The sequence below is a fragment of the Armigeres subalbatus genome, chromosome 2 (genome assembly GCF_024139115.2).
Source record: "Armigeres subalbatus isolate Guangzhou_Male chromosome 2, GZ_Asu_2, whole genome shotgun sequence".
In the NCBI taxonomy this organism is placed as follows: Eukaryota; Metazoa; Arthropoda; class Insecta; order Diptera; family Culicidae; genus Armigeres; species Armigeres subalbatus.
This window is the reverse complement of record NC_085140.1, coordinates 125,193,702-125,208,603: the sequence shown is the minus strand read 5'-3', so window position 1 is coordinate 125,208,603 and position 14,902 is coordinate 125,193,702. Positions and strand designations below refer to the sequence as shown.

Below are 14,902 nucleotides of genomic sequence, written 5' to 3'. Positions count from 1 at the left end.
TTGTTGCGGTTGGGGATAAGTACCTTAAATATGAGTGAGGTTTGTTTGTCCACCGACTTACGCACACATAGTCTTTACGCCATATATACGTATACCTTGTACGAGAAAAGCAAAAATACAAATTTTCGAATATCAAATACTGAACCATCTAATAATAAGAACATATTGAATCCACTGCGCTTTGTGCCGTATGTTACGTATTACACTGTTAGTCCGTAAATCACTAATTCCAGAACTAGTGTTTCATCTGCTGCTATGAAACAGGACAGGCATGGCATCAGATCCGATGCTTTGAATACGGTACGACAGGTTCTGAATCGTCTCTTAAAGCGATTGGGTTTGTTTTCGACAATGTTCATAGTTTAAACAACTCATACACATTTTCAGTCTGAACAACAATTTGTAATGACTGACATGAACTATACAGTAATGCCTGATTGGACGGAGCTGTACCGTAGATTGATTGCACAGCATTATTCAATCGAAACGTCCAATTCACGTTAACAATCATAGTGCGACGCAGTGACGGGAAATGTCATTTCGATGTCATGGGCTAATTTTTCACACATTATTTACAATTATGTTTTTTTTATATAAACATATAGCCCTCAAAGGACCCTATAACTTATTCTAATAGGTTCTATTATTGATGAAATTCTGATATTGATGAAATATCAAAGTATCGATACCAAAAGTACTTGGTATTGAACCAAAAAAATCGAGAATTTACTGTTTATTACCACTTTCAACACGGTGCATTAAAGGAGTAGGATTAATTTATCGGCTAGTTACTATTCTTCGCATACATCTATTAAAATAACTTAGAAATTATCATTTTAAAATAAAGCACAACATCCTTTCATGACTGCCTTTCATGCGGAGTTGATAAAAAAACCCACGATTCTTTCATTTGGTCGCCTGAAAAAAAAATGCGCTTTGCTACCTGTCTTATGACGATCACGACCTTTTCCAGTACTGGTTGGGGTCCTAGTCAATAAACAATGTAATTGAATTTCGAATGTCAAACAAATGAAACATATTTCATTAACGCAGATTATACCAAATCGCACCAAGCGCCAACAAAAAATTACCCATTTTTCTGCCCCGCTTACGTTTAGAAGATTTGATTAAACGCAAATCGTATCGGATATCCCTCAACCTCTTAACTGAGGATATCCTACAACAAATGTACGTATGAATTGATATGAAATGATTTCCGTTTTCTTTGTACGATCAAAATACCACATGTCAGTCAGAAAGTCGCTTGGTGCGGTTTGGCAGAACCCAGACCTATAAACAATGGATTTTGGTTTTCGAACATTTTCATAAATGAACTTTTTTAAAACAGAACAAATTCTATTGAATATCGTATTTGTCCACAGTTAGTTGGTCACCATCGTTCTTTTTCAAATCAATGGTTTAGTACAATAGCAATTATGAACGCGTTATGATTTTGTATGGCTAATTATCTCCATGGCACCGCACCCGTCTTCAAACCACATTATTTACTTCAACGACGGACGTGAGCGGTCATAAATCAAACGCAACTTTTTTGTAGGAGAATGGTCTAAAAGGCAGCCGATTTTTCTGTTAATATCCATCGTTTTACTGTAGTGATTCAGTGTGTCGAACTAATATGATCACATATTTCGATTTACACAAAAAATATCTAACCATGAAATTCTTCTGGGGTCTCCAGTAGCCTTGCGAGCAAAGGCGTAGGATTGCTAATCCGGAGATGGCGAGTTCGATTCTCGGTCCGGTCTAGGATGTTTTCGGGTTGGAAACTTTCTAGACACCATAGTGTATTCATTGTACTTGCCACACAAGATACATTCTCATGCAATGGCGGGCATAGAAAAGTTTTTAATTAATAATTAAGGAAAAGCTAATAGAATACGTTGAAAAGCAGGCCAAGTTCCAATTGGAATTTAGAGCCATTGAAGAAGAAGATGAAATTCTTCTGGAATACTCATCTGATCTTTGATTGAAAGAATAAGATGAACTCAAGTTGGTCGTTTGTCCATTAAGATTTTCATTTTCCCCATTCGTACTTAACTGTCGAACAAAATATAAGTGCATTTGTAAGTCACGAATACGTTGTTTATCCTTGCCGGAGATTAGTGTGATAAACGAAACGACGTAGGAACAATAGAATATTTAAGATACTACTAACAAGCTTTCGAACCATCTTCCCCTCACTGACCCTCGACCTGCCATTATAATGATGTGGAGGGCCTCCAATCAATCTGCGTTGTATATGCGAATCTAAAATGACGGGAGTTAGCTGCGACGCATCTCCTGACCGAAATGGTCTGCGTATAGGCCAAATAGAGACGCATCTATAATGGGAAACGATGAAAGTGGTCAAGCGGTCTGCAACTGCGATAGAACGAGTTACGGTAATGTCATGTTTTTATGGCTCATTTTCCCGTTCAAGTTGAGCACCTTGTCGGTCTGGTAGTCTGGTAGCGCCGGCAAACGACACAAACCGACAACGCATCTTTCAAAACTGGTGAGGTATTTTAGATAAGAATGCGCAGGAATTTTACGACCGACTTACGCATAGAGATGATCGCCATCTTTATCGGACGTTAGATGTCTACAGCTCTTAGAATATGCATCTTTTATGTGGCCAACATCTAAATACAAACGGGCGATGACAAACTTATCGAACGATGTTGGGGTCTCAAGTAAAGCTATTGTGGCGATCTTTGGATAAAAATGAAGTGTGATTTAAGTTTTGGAAAATGTTTTGTCGCGAAATTGCAATGGATCCTTTCCCAGACGGTTGGAAACTCAACTGTAGGTCCTTGGAACTTCATGATGAGTCATCAAATCTGCCTCTCACTGATGAGTCATGCCCTATGTAACGTAATCAACATTGCCCTAGTAGAACGCATAGATTAATGAACATTAACATTCTCTCACTAGCATCATTTTCAATAACGATCAGTCACGCAGTTCCCCAACCGGATCTCGGTCAACCCCGGTTCGAGAGCTAATGGACGATTCTCGGGAAGGAAACATCAATTAATTGATTAGTTCCAATTGTCGCATTGAAGCTGGAAAGCTGTTCCACTCTGTTCTTTGTTAAGTTTTAGTCAGCCGATTCAGTACGAGCAGCTTTACTGCGTTCGCACTACGGAGCGAGAAGTAAATTTAAGTGCTCATATAGATTTTGAAGGTCCCAACAGCAACGGTTAAATGTTAGTCCCACACAGCCACCCATTCTGTTCACCGAGCACTAAACCAACTTATGGATCCGAGAGCATTGGTGATGAAAATTGATGTTTTGAGAGTGGCAGCTGCTGGTGGGCTTCAAATTAATAACTACGATTTGCGTTTGACAGCGGTGACTGCAGCGAGTATCGGAGGGCTTGCAGTTTCTAATACCTTCTGTTTGCCGCTACAGCAGCCGCTTGCACCCCGCACGGATCATCCACATCGCTTGATACTTGCTGGCTGTGAGTAATTATGGTCATCACCTATCATCACCACTGGCACTGATGGGGGCGACGAAGATCCAGATGCTGGGACCTATGGAATATAATGAATTTAAATCGTTGAGCCTTTGCCGAGGTCCGAACAATCGATTATAACTTGTTTCACGCAAATGAGGCAGAACAGAATTAGGTGCGGTTTGGTTAGTTCTGCAGTATTCCGTATTCCAGTCAGTGCTAAACTGCTGCTGTACGCCGCACAAGGAGATTCGACTAGTTGTGGGATCTCTTGTAAATATGAACCGAGCGTGAACTTGAACCAGAACGATGGTAATCAATTAACGATGGGATGGAAAACGTGCAGTACTGATTAGTGCTAATTGCTGAGGCTGTGTTCCAGTTCTTCGTTGTTTTACTGATCTGTTGTCTTGACATTTGAGTGGCGTTGGAATGACAGAAAAACATTCCATATAGAATTTAAACGTATTAGGCCCGTAGTCCACTGTCTGTCTCACATTGACAAAATTTGTCAAGCTTACCCGGACAACTATCAGACTGATTCGAAATCGATATGAATTTCAGGTTGACTTGACGATTTTTTGTCATTATGTCAAACAGAATGATGTTGGGTTGCAAATGCGCAGATCGGAAGAGAAAGTTTCTTTTTCTCTGTCATTGGTACGGAAAGCCTTCATTCCGCTACCAACGATAATGGTCTGCGACTTGTAATTTTTGCTGCTGCTAGAGGGATGGCAATAAGCCGTACCTACTTCGCACGTAAGAATATCCGCAAACACACCTGGCAACATCCGAGTGGATACACTTGCTCAGAGATAGACCACGTGCTAGTCGACGGACGACATTTCTCGGATGTTATAGATGTAAAGTACTTCAGATGTCCGATCATCGACTCGGATCACTATCTTGTAGTTGCAAAAATTCGGGTGCGACTTTTGAGCGTCACGAATTCACGAAACAACAGAACGATGCGTTTAAATATCCAACGCTTTTCAGTAGAAGGAGTTGTTGAACAGTACTACCAGAAGCTGGACGAGCGGATAGTAGATGCTACCAGAAAAAGGCAAAAAGAATTGTCGTTTGGCTGAAAATCATTTGATGGAAAGCCGAATAATACGTCAAGCCGAAAGTCATCAATCCGAATTGCATTTGGCCGAAATAAACATTTGGACAAAACGGTTATACCACAGTTCGGCCAAAAACTTCATTTGACCAAAGGGACATATGGCCGAACTGATGTTTTGGCGGAAAAAGACGGAATAGGTTATAAGGCAGAAAATGTCGTTTGGGCGAAATGGTTGTTCGGTAGAATGGGTCGTTTGGCCGAAAATGTCATTTGAACTAACGGCCAAATGTTGATTATTCAACGGGTAATATACACAGATAAAAATATGTTGTGATTTTAAATGTATTTTCATGCACATATTTGGAGCATGCAAATAAACGTAACATTCAATCGATCTCACTATTCTTTTAAATCGAAATAAATTTAAACGGTGCTTGCTTGTAAAATTCAATCAAATTTAATTGAATATCGAATGTTAATTCGTTTGATAGTGTAACCTGCAGTTTTACACGTCGTTGAATTTTCAAAATTATTTGCTGTGTAGGTAGTCAAAAATATCCACCAGGTTGAATAAATAACATTTTCTGCGAAATGGCTTTTCTGCCGAACGGAAATGGTCGGGATAACCTTTTCGGCCAAACGCCTTTTTTGAAAAAATGACCATTTCGGTCGAACGACATTTTCGGCCGTATGTCCATTTCAGCTAAATTAAATTTTCGGGCCAGATGGGTTTTGTTCTAATGGTTTGTTCGGCTAAACAGCTTTCGGTCTTGTGGCTCTCGAACAAATAGCCCTATCCGTCGTTTGGCCGAAAGTCATTCGGCAAAAAGCCATTTATTCGAATGCCGCTTGGTCGAATAACACGTCATCATTCCATTAAGCCGAATTGAACGTTTGTCCGATACGGCCGAAATCGAGCCTGTGACAATTGTATCGCGGTATCATCATCATCAACAGACATAGCCCGCTCTTATCATTGAAAAGCATTAAGAAAAAACAAATTGTACCCAGGACATCCTGGCAACGATCTGGCGGATGTCAGTAGCCGGCCTAAATGGTTTGACCGAAAATGACATTTGGCCGAGAGACCGAGAGAGCCGAGAGACACATTCAGCCGAACTGATAACTTTACCGAAAAAGTTGTTTGCCTCAACAGTTCATTTGACTGAAAATGCCGTTTGGCCGAAATGGTCGATTGGCCGAAAAAGTCATTTGACCGAATAGATCATTTGATCGAAAATGCCGTTAGGTAGAAATGGTCGTTTGGCTGAAAGAGCCATTTGGCCCGAAAATGTCCTTTCTGATTTTTTTTGGCAAAATGACCAAATCAGCCGACCGGCACTTTCGGCCGAATGCTCATTATGGCCAAATAACCCTTACTGCCACACGACCATTTCGACCGGTTGAGCTATTCGCCCAACTGTTTTTTTCTCTCAAAAGAACTGATCGACCAAATGAAATTTTCGGTAAAATCACTTTAGACTTGGCAAAATGGCTTTCTGTCGAACGGTATAAGCTATAGAAAACTATTTTTGGTCATATAAGCGCTTTATTTACCTCCAGTGTTTGTTGGGTTGTGGCCTTTGGCAAAATGGCTTTCTGCCGAACGGCTATTCTCCGTTCAAAAATTTTATTTCATCGAGCTTTTCTTTTTATTTCAACGAGAAATCCTACGAAATTTACACTCGAAGTTTTTCTTAGTATTTACGGAGAGATTTTCGAAATTTCAAACGGAAATTGTATAGGATTTCAAAGGAAATCATTGGTGTTTCCACGAAAAAATCTCTGGTGCTTTAACGTGATGTTCTTGGGATAAATTGGGAAAATCTACGGAAATTCACAAGGAAATTCCTCTAAATGTACGAAAAATTCTTCGGACTTCTTCAAATTTGAATCGGCGTGGAAAATTGTAGACCACCGGCGTGACAAATTTAAATGGCGGCGCGCCGATGCAAAAATGTCGGCGGCGGCGGCGTGTCAAAAACTGCCGGCGGCGTGGCGTGACGGCGCACACCTTTAGGTACAGTGTAGCAAGGGCAGAAGAGAAACGAACCCACCGCAGGAAAAAAGGCAACACGAAGAGAGTGTGATAGCTGAAGCGCAGGAGAACATTGATAGAAACGATATGCAGAGGTTTTACGCAACTGTCAATGGCGCGCGGCATAAGACTGCGCTAGTGCCCGCCATGTGTAATTACCGAGAGGGGAATTTACTGACAAACAAGACTATGGTGGCAGCCAGGTGGAAGGAGCACTTCAAAGATTTGTTGAACGGTGAAAATGAAGGTGTATTAAGGAGCAGGATGGACATAGTAGGCGACGGTCAAGCTGTGGAATCACCAACGCTGGACGAGGTTAAGAAGGCTCTAAACGAACTGTAAAACAGTAAAGCCGCTGGGAAGGACGAGATCCCGGTCGAGCTTCTCAAGCACGGAAGCGAGCAGCTGCATCAATCATTCCACCATATTATCCAGAAAATATGGGAGAATGAAAAACTGCCTGCCGGCTGGTTGGATGGCCTCATATGCCCAATCTACGAAATATGCCCAATACGAAAGGGCACAGACTAGAGTGTGCCAATTACAGAGGGATCACCCTTCTGAACTCGGCGTACAAAATCCTGTCGCGTATCCTGTTTAACAGACTGAGACCGCTTGAGGACTCCTTCGTCGGCGAATACCAAGCAGGTTTTCGTGAGGGCCGATCAACGACGGATCAGATGTTCAGCCTGCGGATGATTCTTGATAAATTCCGGGAGTACAACTTGCAGGTTCACCATCTGTTCATTGATTTCAAAGCAGCGTACGGTTCAGTGAAGAGAAATGAGCTGTGGCCGAACATGGTTTTCCTGATTAGACTGATTAGACTGATACGTGCAATGCTAGATGGCTTGAAATCTAGTATTCGGATTGCAGACGAAGTGTCAACCTCGTTTGTGACCTTAGACGGATTGAAGCACGGAATCACCCCTTCAGGCCGCTTCCTAGGCATCCCAGATACTTCACTCTGGGTTGTATGTACTACATCTTCCAGCATCTTCATCCAGCTCCTTCTACCGACTCTATCTCCTGGTCCAGGCAATACTCAAATCTGATTACACAAGAATCTACTGTTGACCACGGCACCCCTCCGGATATCTCAAGCGGATACTATCTCAACAACTCTCTGGTACATGAAACACAACGCCCCTACGTTCCACCGGATCGGATCAAAATAACTTACAAGCTACTTTCCCAACCCCCACACTTTCGTTGGCGGTTATCTTCTGTATCCAGTGGAACATAAACAGCTTCTGGAATAACCTTCTCAATCTGGAGATGTTAATGCACGACAGTCCACCGTGCAGTTGACTCCATGGATCGTGTAGGAGAGGATACACGTCTTGATCGCTTGGTAGTTTGGATAATAATGATTAGTTTATTGACAATCATATTTGGTCATAGATCTTCATATAACAATGGCTACTGGGATCCTACATTCTCTCCCTTTTTCTCATTACTTAATATTTATTATAATTACACAGGATTTTGTTTTTACACGATTTTTTTTCGCTCGTATTTTTGATCGTGTGACTTCAGTTTGCCACCAAACTCTTCGCAACATGTTTCAAAAAATCCAGGATAAATCAAAGAAAAATCACATGATAATTGATATACGTATAACATTTGGGATGAGCGGAAAATTGAGAAAATGTAAATCGTGTAAAAACAGAATCCAGTTTATTTAGTTTGAATTTAATTTATATAGTTTATAATCATCTAAATGAGCTGGCTGTCCATTGTCTCAAACAAGGTTTTCAGGATAACCGAATCTTGCAAAAACTTCACGCAGTTTAGTCACTGTATTCTGTGCTGTCATTGATGTGACGATTACTGTTTCAAGATATCTTGAAAAATAATCCGTGATTACTAGAAGATGCAGTCCGTCTATAACTTCAGTGAAATCAACTGCTACCTTTTCCCATGGCCTGTTAGGCACTTCTATCCTTGATATTGGTTCAGTGTTTGTAAAGGATGCATCTCACGAATCACAGCTTTGTTTGCCTCTCTAAGATCAACTATAATGCGCTTTTGAGCTTTTACGTTTTACAAGTAGGGGTGAAAACCATTCGGAGGCTTCGCTAACCCGTTCAATAATATCCTGACTTTCTAGCTCTTTCAATTTGTTCAAAGTGAGCTCTTCAAGTGGAAATGGAATTCTACGCAAACTCTGACGGACTGGTGGAACCTTTTTATCAATTTTAATGCATACTTCAATTCCTAATCAGTTTGGTTTTTGTTCGTTCCAGCTCCAGCAACAAATAGATTTGGGTGATGACTATATTTTGCATATATGCTCTAGAAGAAAAAAAGTTTATGTGATCTGAAGTTTAAAATTTACGCGTTTGGTGACTTTTAATGAAGTGTGTTTCTTAATTGAGTGCGCGAAATCGTTTGAGGAGTTTGTATACTGGGACGTCCTTGGTGCAATATGTGTGGCTGAGTGAAAATATCAGAAATACATGAACATACATACATTGCTCAGAATAGATCTGGAAGAGTGAAGTGAATTGTTTGTGGACACTAGAAATGCTCATCGTTTCCTCAGTTCATTGAACTGGAATTGGATCAATTTGGTGAGATTGTTTCAATATGTTTTTATATGATTCCAAAACTAAATACGCGCTGGATTAAAAAATCCGGAAGTTTGTTTATGGATCCATTATCCAATTGATAATGGTAGCATAAACAGGCGGGGCTTATTGTAAGTGAAAGTGGCCTCGGACTGGACGTGAGTTACCAGGCAGTCTGAAATGGGTCACTGGAGCTGCGATAGAGCTAACACCTTCTAACTCCCGGGCTAAAGCTGACTTTATTACAGTCAGCTTTCTTCCATAATACCACTGCCAGACAGTGGGAGTTAGATTGAAGATACATACATACATACATACTTCAATTCCTAATCAGTTTAATAATTGTTTATTTAAGGATAATTACTATAAAGCTATTGCTTACCATTTATGCAAGGGAATGCACCATCATTAACTTCGAAGAGGAACTTCACCAATCCAAGTTCGACTGCTGTATTTCCGGAGAGAAGCGAGCACCTGTCATCACGGATTACGAAAAATTTAGTTTTTCCGTGTTTTGCCATCGTACTTCACATCGGTTTCAACTTCTCCTAGCACTGTGAGCGGTTTGTTGGAGCCAAAACTGTTGAAGGTTTTGCTGCTACCCTTTTTGATCGTATCCAGCTTTTTACGCTAGCCATAAATTAACAAGGGGTGAATCAAATTTGACATATGCTGTGTACATGATTTTTAGCCTTAGTCTTAGTAGCCATGAGTTAGTTGCAGAACTGTCATTTTTCATGTATGTAAGTTATGTTGTGAACAATGCGAGCGATGTTGTAGTTGAACGAACACTCAGGAATTTGTGAGATTTTATTTCGATAAATAAGAATCTAAGGGTGAAATCAGTAGTGATTCAGTTTGGTTGCAAATTTTCGAATACTATTCTAGTTTGAATATGAGCCAAAATAGAACAAACTCACAGGCTTCCACAGCAGTGTTCTATTCATGTTTGATTCTTTTTCCATTAAATGAAATGATTATGTTGCTGCTGAGGAAGGTGCGGTTAATGCAAAGTGGATTGATCTGTACATAAAATGACGCATTCATACACCAAAACAATTGAAAAATATTTGAATCTCGTGATTCATTGGTGGTTCAAATCTGCAGAAAATAGAACTGAGCGGTATAACAGTTTTAAGCTTTTGAATCTCGACTGTTATAAAAAATGAATCTTGGGCCACTGCTGGGAAAGTGCATGATTCAGATTCATATTCAAACTGACAGCCCCGAACGATTTGAATCACTGCTGATTTTACTCTAATTGTATATTTATTTTTAGGACTTTCTATCAGTACGGGCAGACGTCCGTGTATTTTACCATCTGCGCTAATCGATGTTATTTAAGGTCACTCCTGACGGAATCCAAGTTTAAAAGTGCTCGCGTTTTCGGGGGCACACCACTCGATTCAGAGGCGGTGTATGTTTGAACGTTTGGAATTTGTGTGCTGAACAATAGCTTCTTTGCCAAATACGTGTTTGAATTCGGACTTGCTTTGAAGCCGCGCATCCCACCGAACGGCTAAGGAAAGCCCCTACGAAATGCTTTCAATATTCTAAATTTCTGATTAAGATATAGTCCGGTATCAGATATCAAATAGCAGCAAAATAAAATGTCCATGATGAATTAGAAACTTTCCATAAAAGATAGGGAATTGCCAATAAAGAAATCAGGGTATGAGCAATAAATAATTATAAAATTTCCAGAAATATTGCAAAATTGCATTTTCAGAACACTTTTTCACGAACCCTTAAAGAAATCTTCAAGCACGTTGTGATTTGAGTTGAATATCTTTCCTTAAACAACATATGAGACTCCCGTTGATACGTATCACTCGAAACGTCCGTTAAGGTCACTTCTGACGGAATCCAAGCTTAAAAGTTCTCGCGTTTTCGGGGGCACACCACTTGATACGGAAGCAACGCCCAACTGTCATTTTTATTATTTCACGCATGCTGCGACGCAGCAAAGCTAAATCAACAAAAATGACAGTTGGGCGTTGCTTCCGTATCGAGTGGTGTGCCCCCAAAAACGCGAGCACTTTTAAACTTGGATTCAAAGCACATGATGAATAACTGAAAATCGAGAGATTCATCCAGAGGCGAAAAAGCGTTTACGACCTTGATTTTTTCCTGAAAAAAAAATCAATATTAAAAATATGTTTTGAGGAGAAATAATATTCCATGTTCCTGAAGCACACTCCAAACGCTAGCAAAGCTATGACAGTTCGTTGTTTTCAAGGAAAATTACAAATTTACAGATTGCTAAGATCAATCCACAAAAATTATGGTGGACGCACCATGTGTCAAAAGGAGTGATGCAAAGCATTATGGCTGTGCGGTATGAATACTCTTATAATAGGGATGTAAGCAGTGTCACAGCATAGGTAGCATACACCACCTACAAAGCCACCCACTAACAGGCAACGACCCACACAACGGGTTTCCCACCCAGCACACAGCAAGCCATGACTTGTCCTCTTTCTTTCGCGAACCACCAACGTGTGCAGACACAAAAGCGGGCGCGTTCCTCTCTAGGCGTCATCAATCAGCGACGGCAGTGCGCGAGTTTCACATTGGCGATCCTGCCAGGCCAATATTGTTTTTTTTTTCGGAATATTAAAAAAAAGTGGTTTCATAAATAATTTGTGTGGTCGCATAGTATTTTGGTACGTATGTAATTTAAGTAGTTGCTTAAAATTATTGAGGCGCGAAAAAAAAAAAAAAAAAACGCTGTCATTAGCATTAGCATGGCGGAAATGACCATTGGCTATTTTTTTAATACCTATCAGTCTAATATCAGCAAGATTCAAATAATTGCATGATTGAAGTAGTTGAAAATTAAAAGATTAGAAAAAAAAAATCTTGAAATGGTTTTCATTTTTTTTTCTCTATCCACGTGGAGTCCCTTGCGTGTAATCCCGCTCATGTCGCGTGTAAGCGTTTCTTTTTCTTTTACATGCTTTTTCCTTGGTTTCCATTTTTTTTAAATATGCGCTTTTCCTTGTACGGGTTATCAAGGTTGAAAGAATGTTTCAGAGGTTACTTTAAATGGCCAGCGTGTGCTTGATATTGATCAACGACTTGGTGCGTCTCGAAGACCACCGGAATGTTTGTGGTTGAAGGAACCACATAGTGCGTCTCGAAGACCACTGGAATGTTTGTGGTTGAAGGAACCACATAGTGCGTCTCGAAGACCACTGGAATGTTTGTGGTTGAAGGAACCACATAGTGCGTCTCGAAGACCACTGGAATGTTTGTGGTTGAAGGAACCACATGGTGCGTCTCGAAGACCACCGGAATGTTTGTGGTTGAAGGAACCACATGGTGCGTCTCGAAGACCACCGGAATGTTTGTGGTTGAAGGAACCACAAGGTGCGTCTCGAAGACCACCGGAGTGTTTGTGGTTGAAGGAACCACAAAGTGCGTCTCGAAAACCACCGGAATATTTGAGGGTGAAGGAACCACATGGTGCGTCTCGAAGACCACCAAAGACTTGAGATGTTCGTTTCAACATATGAACTAAATAATATTGTCTTCATGCCTTAATGTTGTTAAATAGTAATGTATTTGGAAAATAAAAAAAAATAATTAAAAAAAAAGCGTTTTCCGAAGAAGCATGTGATACAATAAAGAAACACTGACCCTTTTTTAATTGTATAGACAGCTAACAGCATTTCATTGTGAGACTACGCATTGATTAAGGTGCATTTATCTTTGCTTTGCTTATCTAGACACCATGTCGTACGGAGGAAAATATGTACTAGCTCCCCCGAACGTCGATGACGATTCGGACACAGACTCCGTGTCTAAAATGATGAATTTAACTGACTCAGAATCGGTCTTTTCGAACGAGTCGACGGTGTCCGTTCATGAAACTGAGGACATAGACCATCCAACACCAATGACAACTGACGACGTCGACGGTCGACTGCGACAACTGGAGGAGTCATTGAGGAATTTAACGAAACAACGAGATACAGGAGCGAATTCGGAGATTGAAAAATCGAATGAGGACAGCGAAATCGGTACTGGTCCATCGTACGCTGCTGGGATAACGGAGAGAGGGAGCAACATTCGCTGGGACCTCATTCCTAAATTCCCGAAAGACATTTCATCAAACAAGCTCTGGGAAACATGGCAGGGATTTATCGAGAACTTTGAGATCGCTACATCTTTGTCGACCTTTACCGGTCCATCGGACCGTGCAAAACTACTTTATCTCTCTATGGGAAAGAACTTGCAGGACATAATCAACGCGGCAAATCTCCAACCAAACTACGGTGACACTAGGTGCTACTCAGCCTTAGTGAAGGGCATGAACGATTACTTCAAGACGATGACGGATACAGCAACAGAGCATGAGGCATTCCAAGCCATGACACAAGCGAGTGGAGAGTCAATCGTATCATTCCACGCCAGACTGGCACAAAAAGTACGCCTTTGCGGCTACAGTCCATCCGACCAAATCCGTTTTATCTTGTCCCAGCTACTGAAGGGAATGGAAAATCGAGAACTAGCTATGGCTGCCAGGACCTACGGGCATGACGCGAACCTCATCGTCCGAGCTGCAACACGAGTTGAAGCATTTAAAGCACAGGGAAGAGCAACAGAGTCCAGTTGCTCCGAAGTCCACGCTGTCGAACGTAACCAGGGTTCCAGCAGAGATGGCTATCTGGTCAGAAAATACAGGAAAGTTGAGAATAACATAGGTGGAGCAATCAAGAAAATTCCAGAAATGAGAGGTTCTCAACAGGAGTGCGGCCAAGGACGACGAAACCGGTGCTGGAGATGCGGGTTTACATTCCACAAAAGGAATGTTTGTCCAGCTTTGGGCAAACGATGCAATTCGTGCGGGCGTACTGGACATTATGCCGCAATGTGCCGTACCGACATCAGACAGAAACGCATCAATAATCTACAGGAGGAGAGATCGGACAGTATACTGTCAAATGATTTGAAAAATGAATCGAATAACGACCAGGTATAATTCAAAATTAATCTGTGCTACATAACACAATGAATGAACTCAAATAAATTGTAGTTGAACTCTTAAATTAAAATTGTAGATACATTTCACTAGCATTTTCATTTAACACGTTATAACCTAAGTACAAGACACTACCAATACTCTCCATTTTCATGCTTGATTCCATTGGTTTGCTTGTTTTTTCCCTAGAATATCAATGCGATTGTATCTCTAAGTGATGCACTTGTACGTTGTCGGCTCGGCTCATCCAGCCCACTTGAATTTTTGGTTGATTCTGGCGCCGATGTCAACATCATCGGAGGGAACGATTGGGCAATGCTTGAACAGGAGTTCCACAACCAGAAAGCCGAATTAACACTTGTAGAGCGTCCAAGAGCAAAAGAAATCCGCGCATACGCATCGGCTTCCCCAATGGTCATACGGTGCGCGTTTCGCGCAGAGGTCGAAGTGATGAAAGCATTCAAACCCATAATCACCGCTGAATTTCTTGTAGTGGAAGGTGGGCACCGGTCGATACTGGGGAGAAGCACATCCGGAGAGTTGCGACTTCTTGAAGTAGGTCTTTCGGTTAATAGTTGCGAAGAGTCAACCGCTGTTGGAGTATTTCCGAAAATGCCAGGAGTGCGTATACGATTCAGTATTGATACTTCAATCCCACCCGAGAAGAATGCCTATTACAATGTACCGGCAGCTTACCGGGAGGCCGCCAGGAAGCGTTTGGATGATATGGAAACACGTGGAATCATCGAACGTGTTGTTTCAGCTCCAGGGTGGATA

General features: G+C 41.2%; 1 protein-coding gene across 1 annotated transcript; it reads left to right on the top strand.

Moving 5' to 3' along the window:
• The first annotated feature begins 11,661 nt into the window (after window positions 1–11,661).
• On the top strand, window positions 11,662–14,158 carry LOC134215078 (uncharacterized). The gene is made up of 2 exons (XM_062694328.1): window positions 11,662–11,804; window positions 12,870–14,158. The coding sequence occupies exon 2, from the start codon at window positions 12,875–12,877 to the stop codon at window positions 14,123–14,125; it is 1,251 nt and encodes a 416-aa protein (XP_062550312.1). The 5' UTR covers window positions 11,662–11,804; window positions 12,870–12,874; the 3' UTR covers window positions 14,126–14,158.
• Window positions 14,159–14,902: the final 744 nt, after the last annotated feature.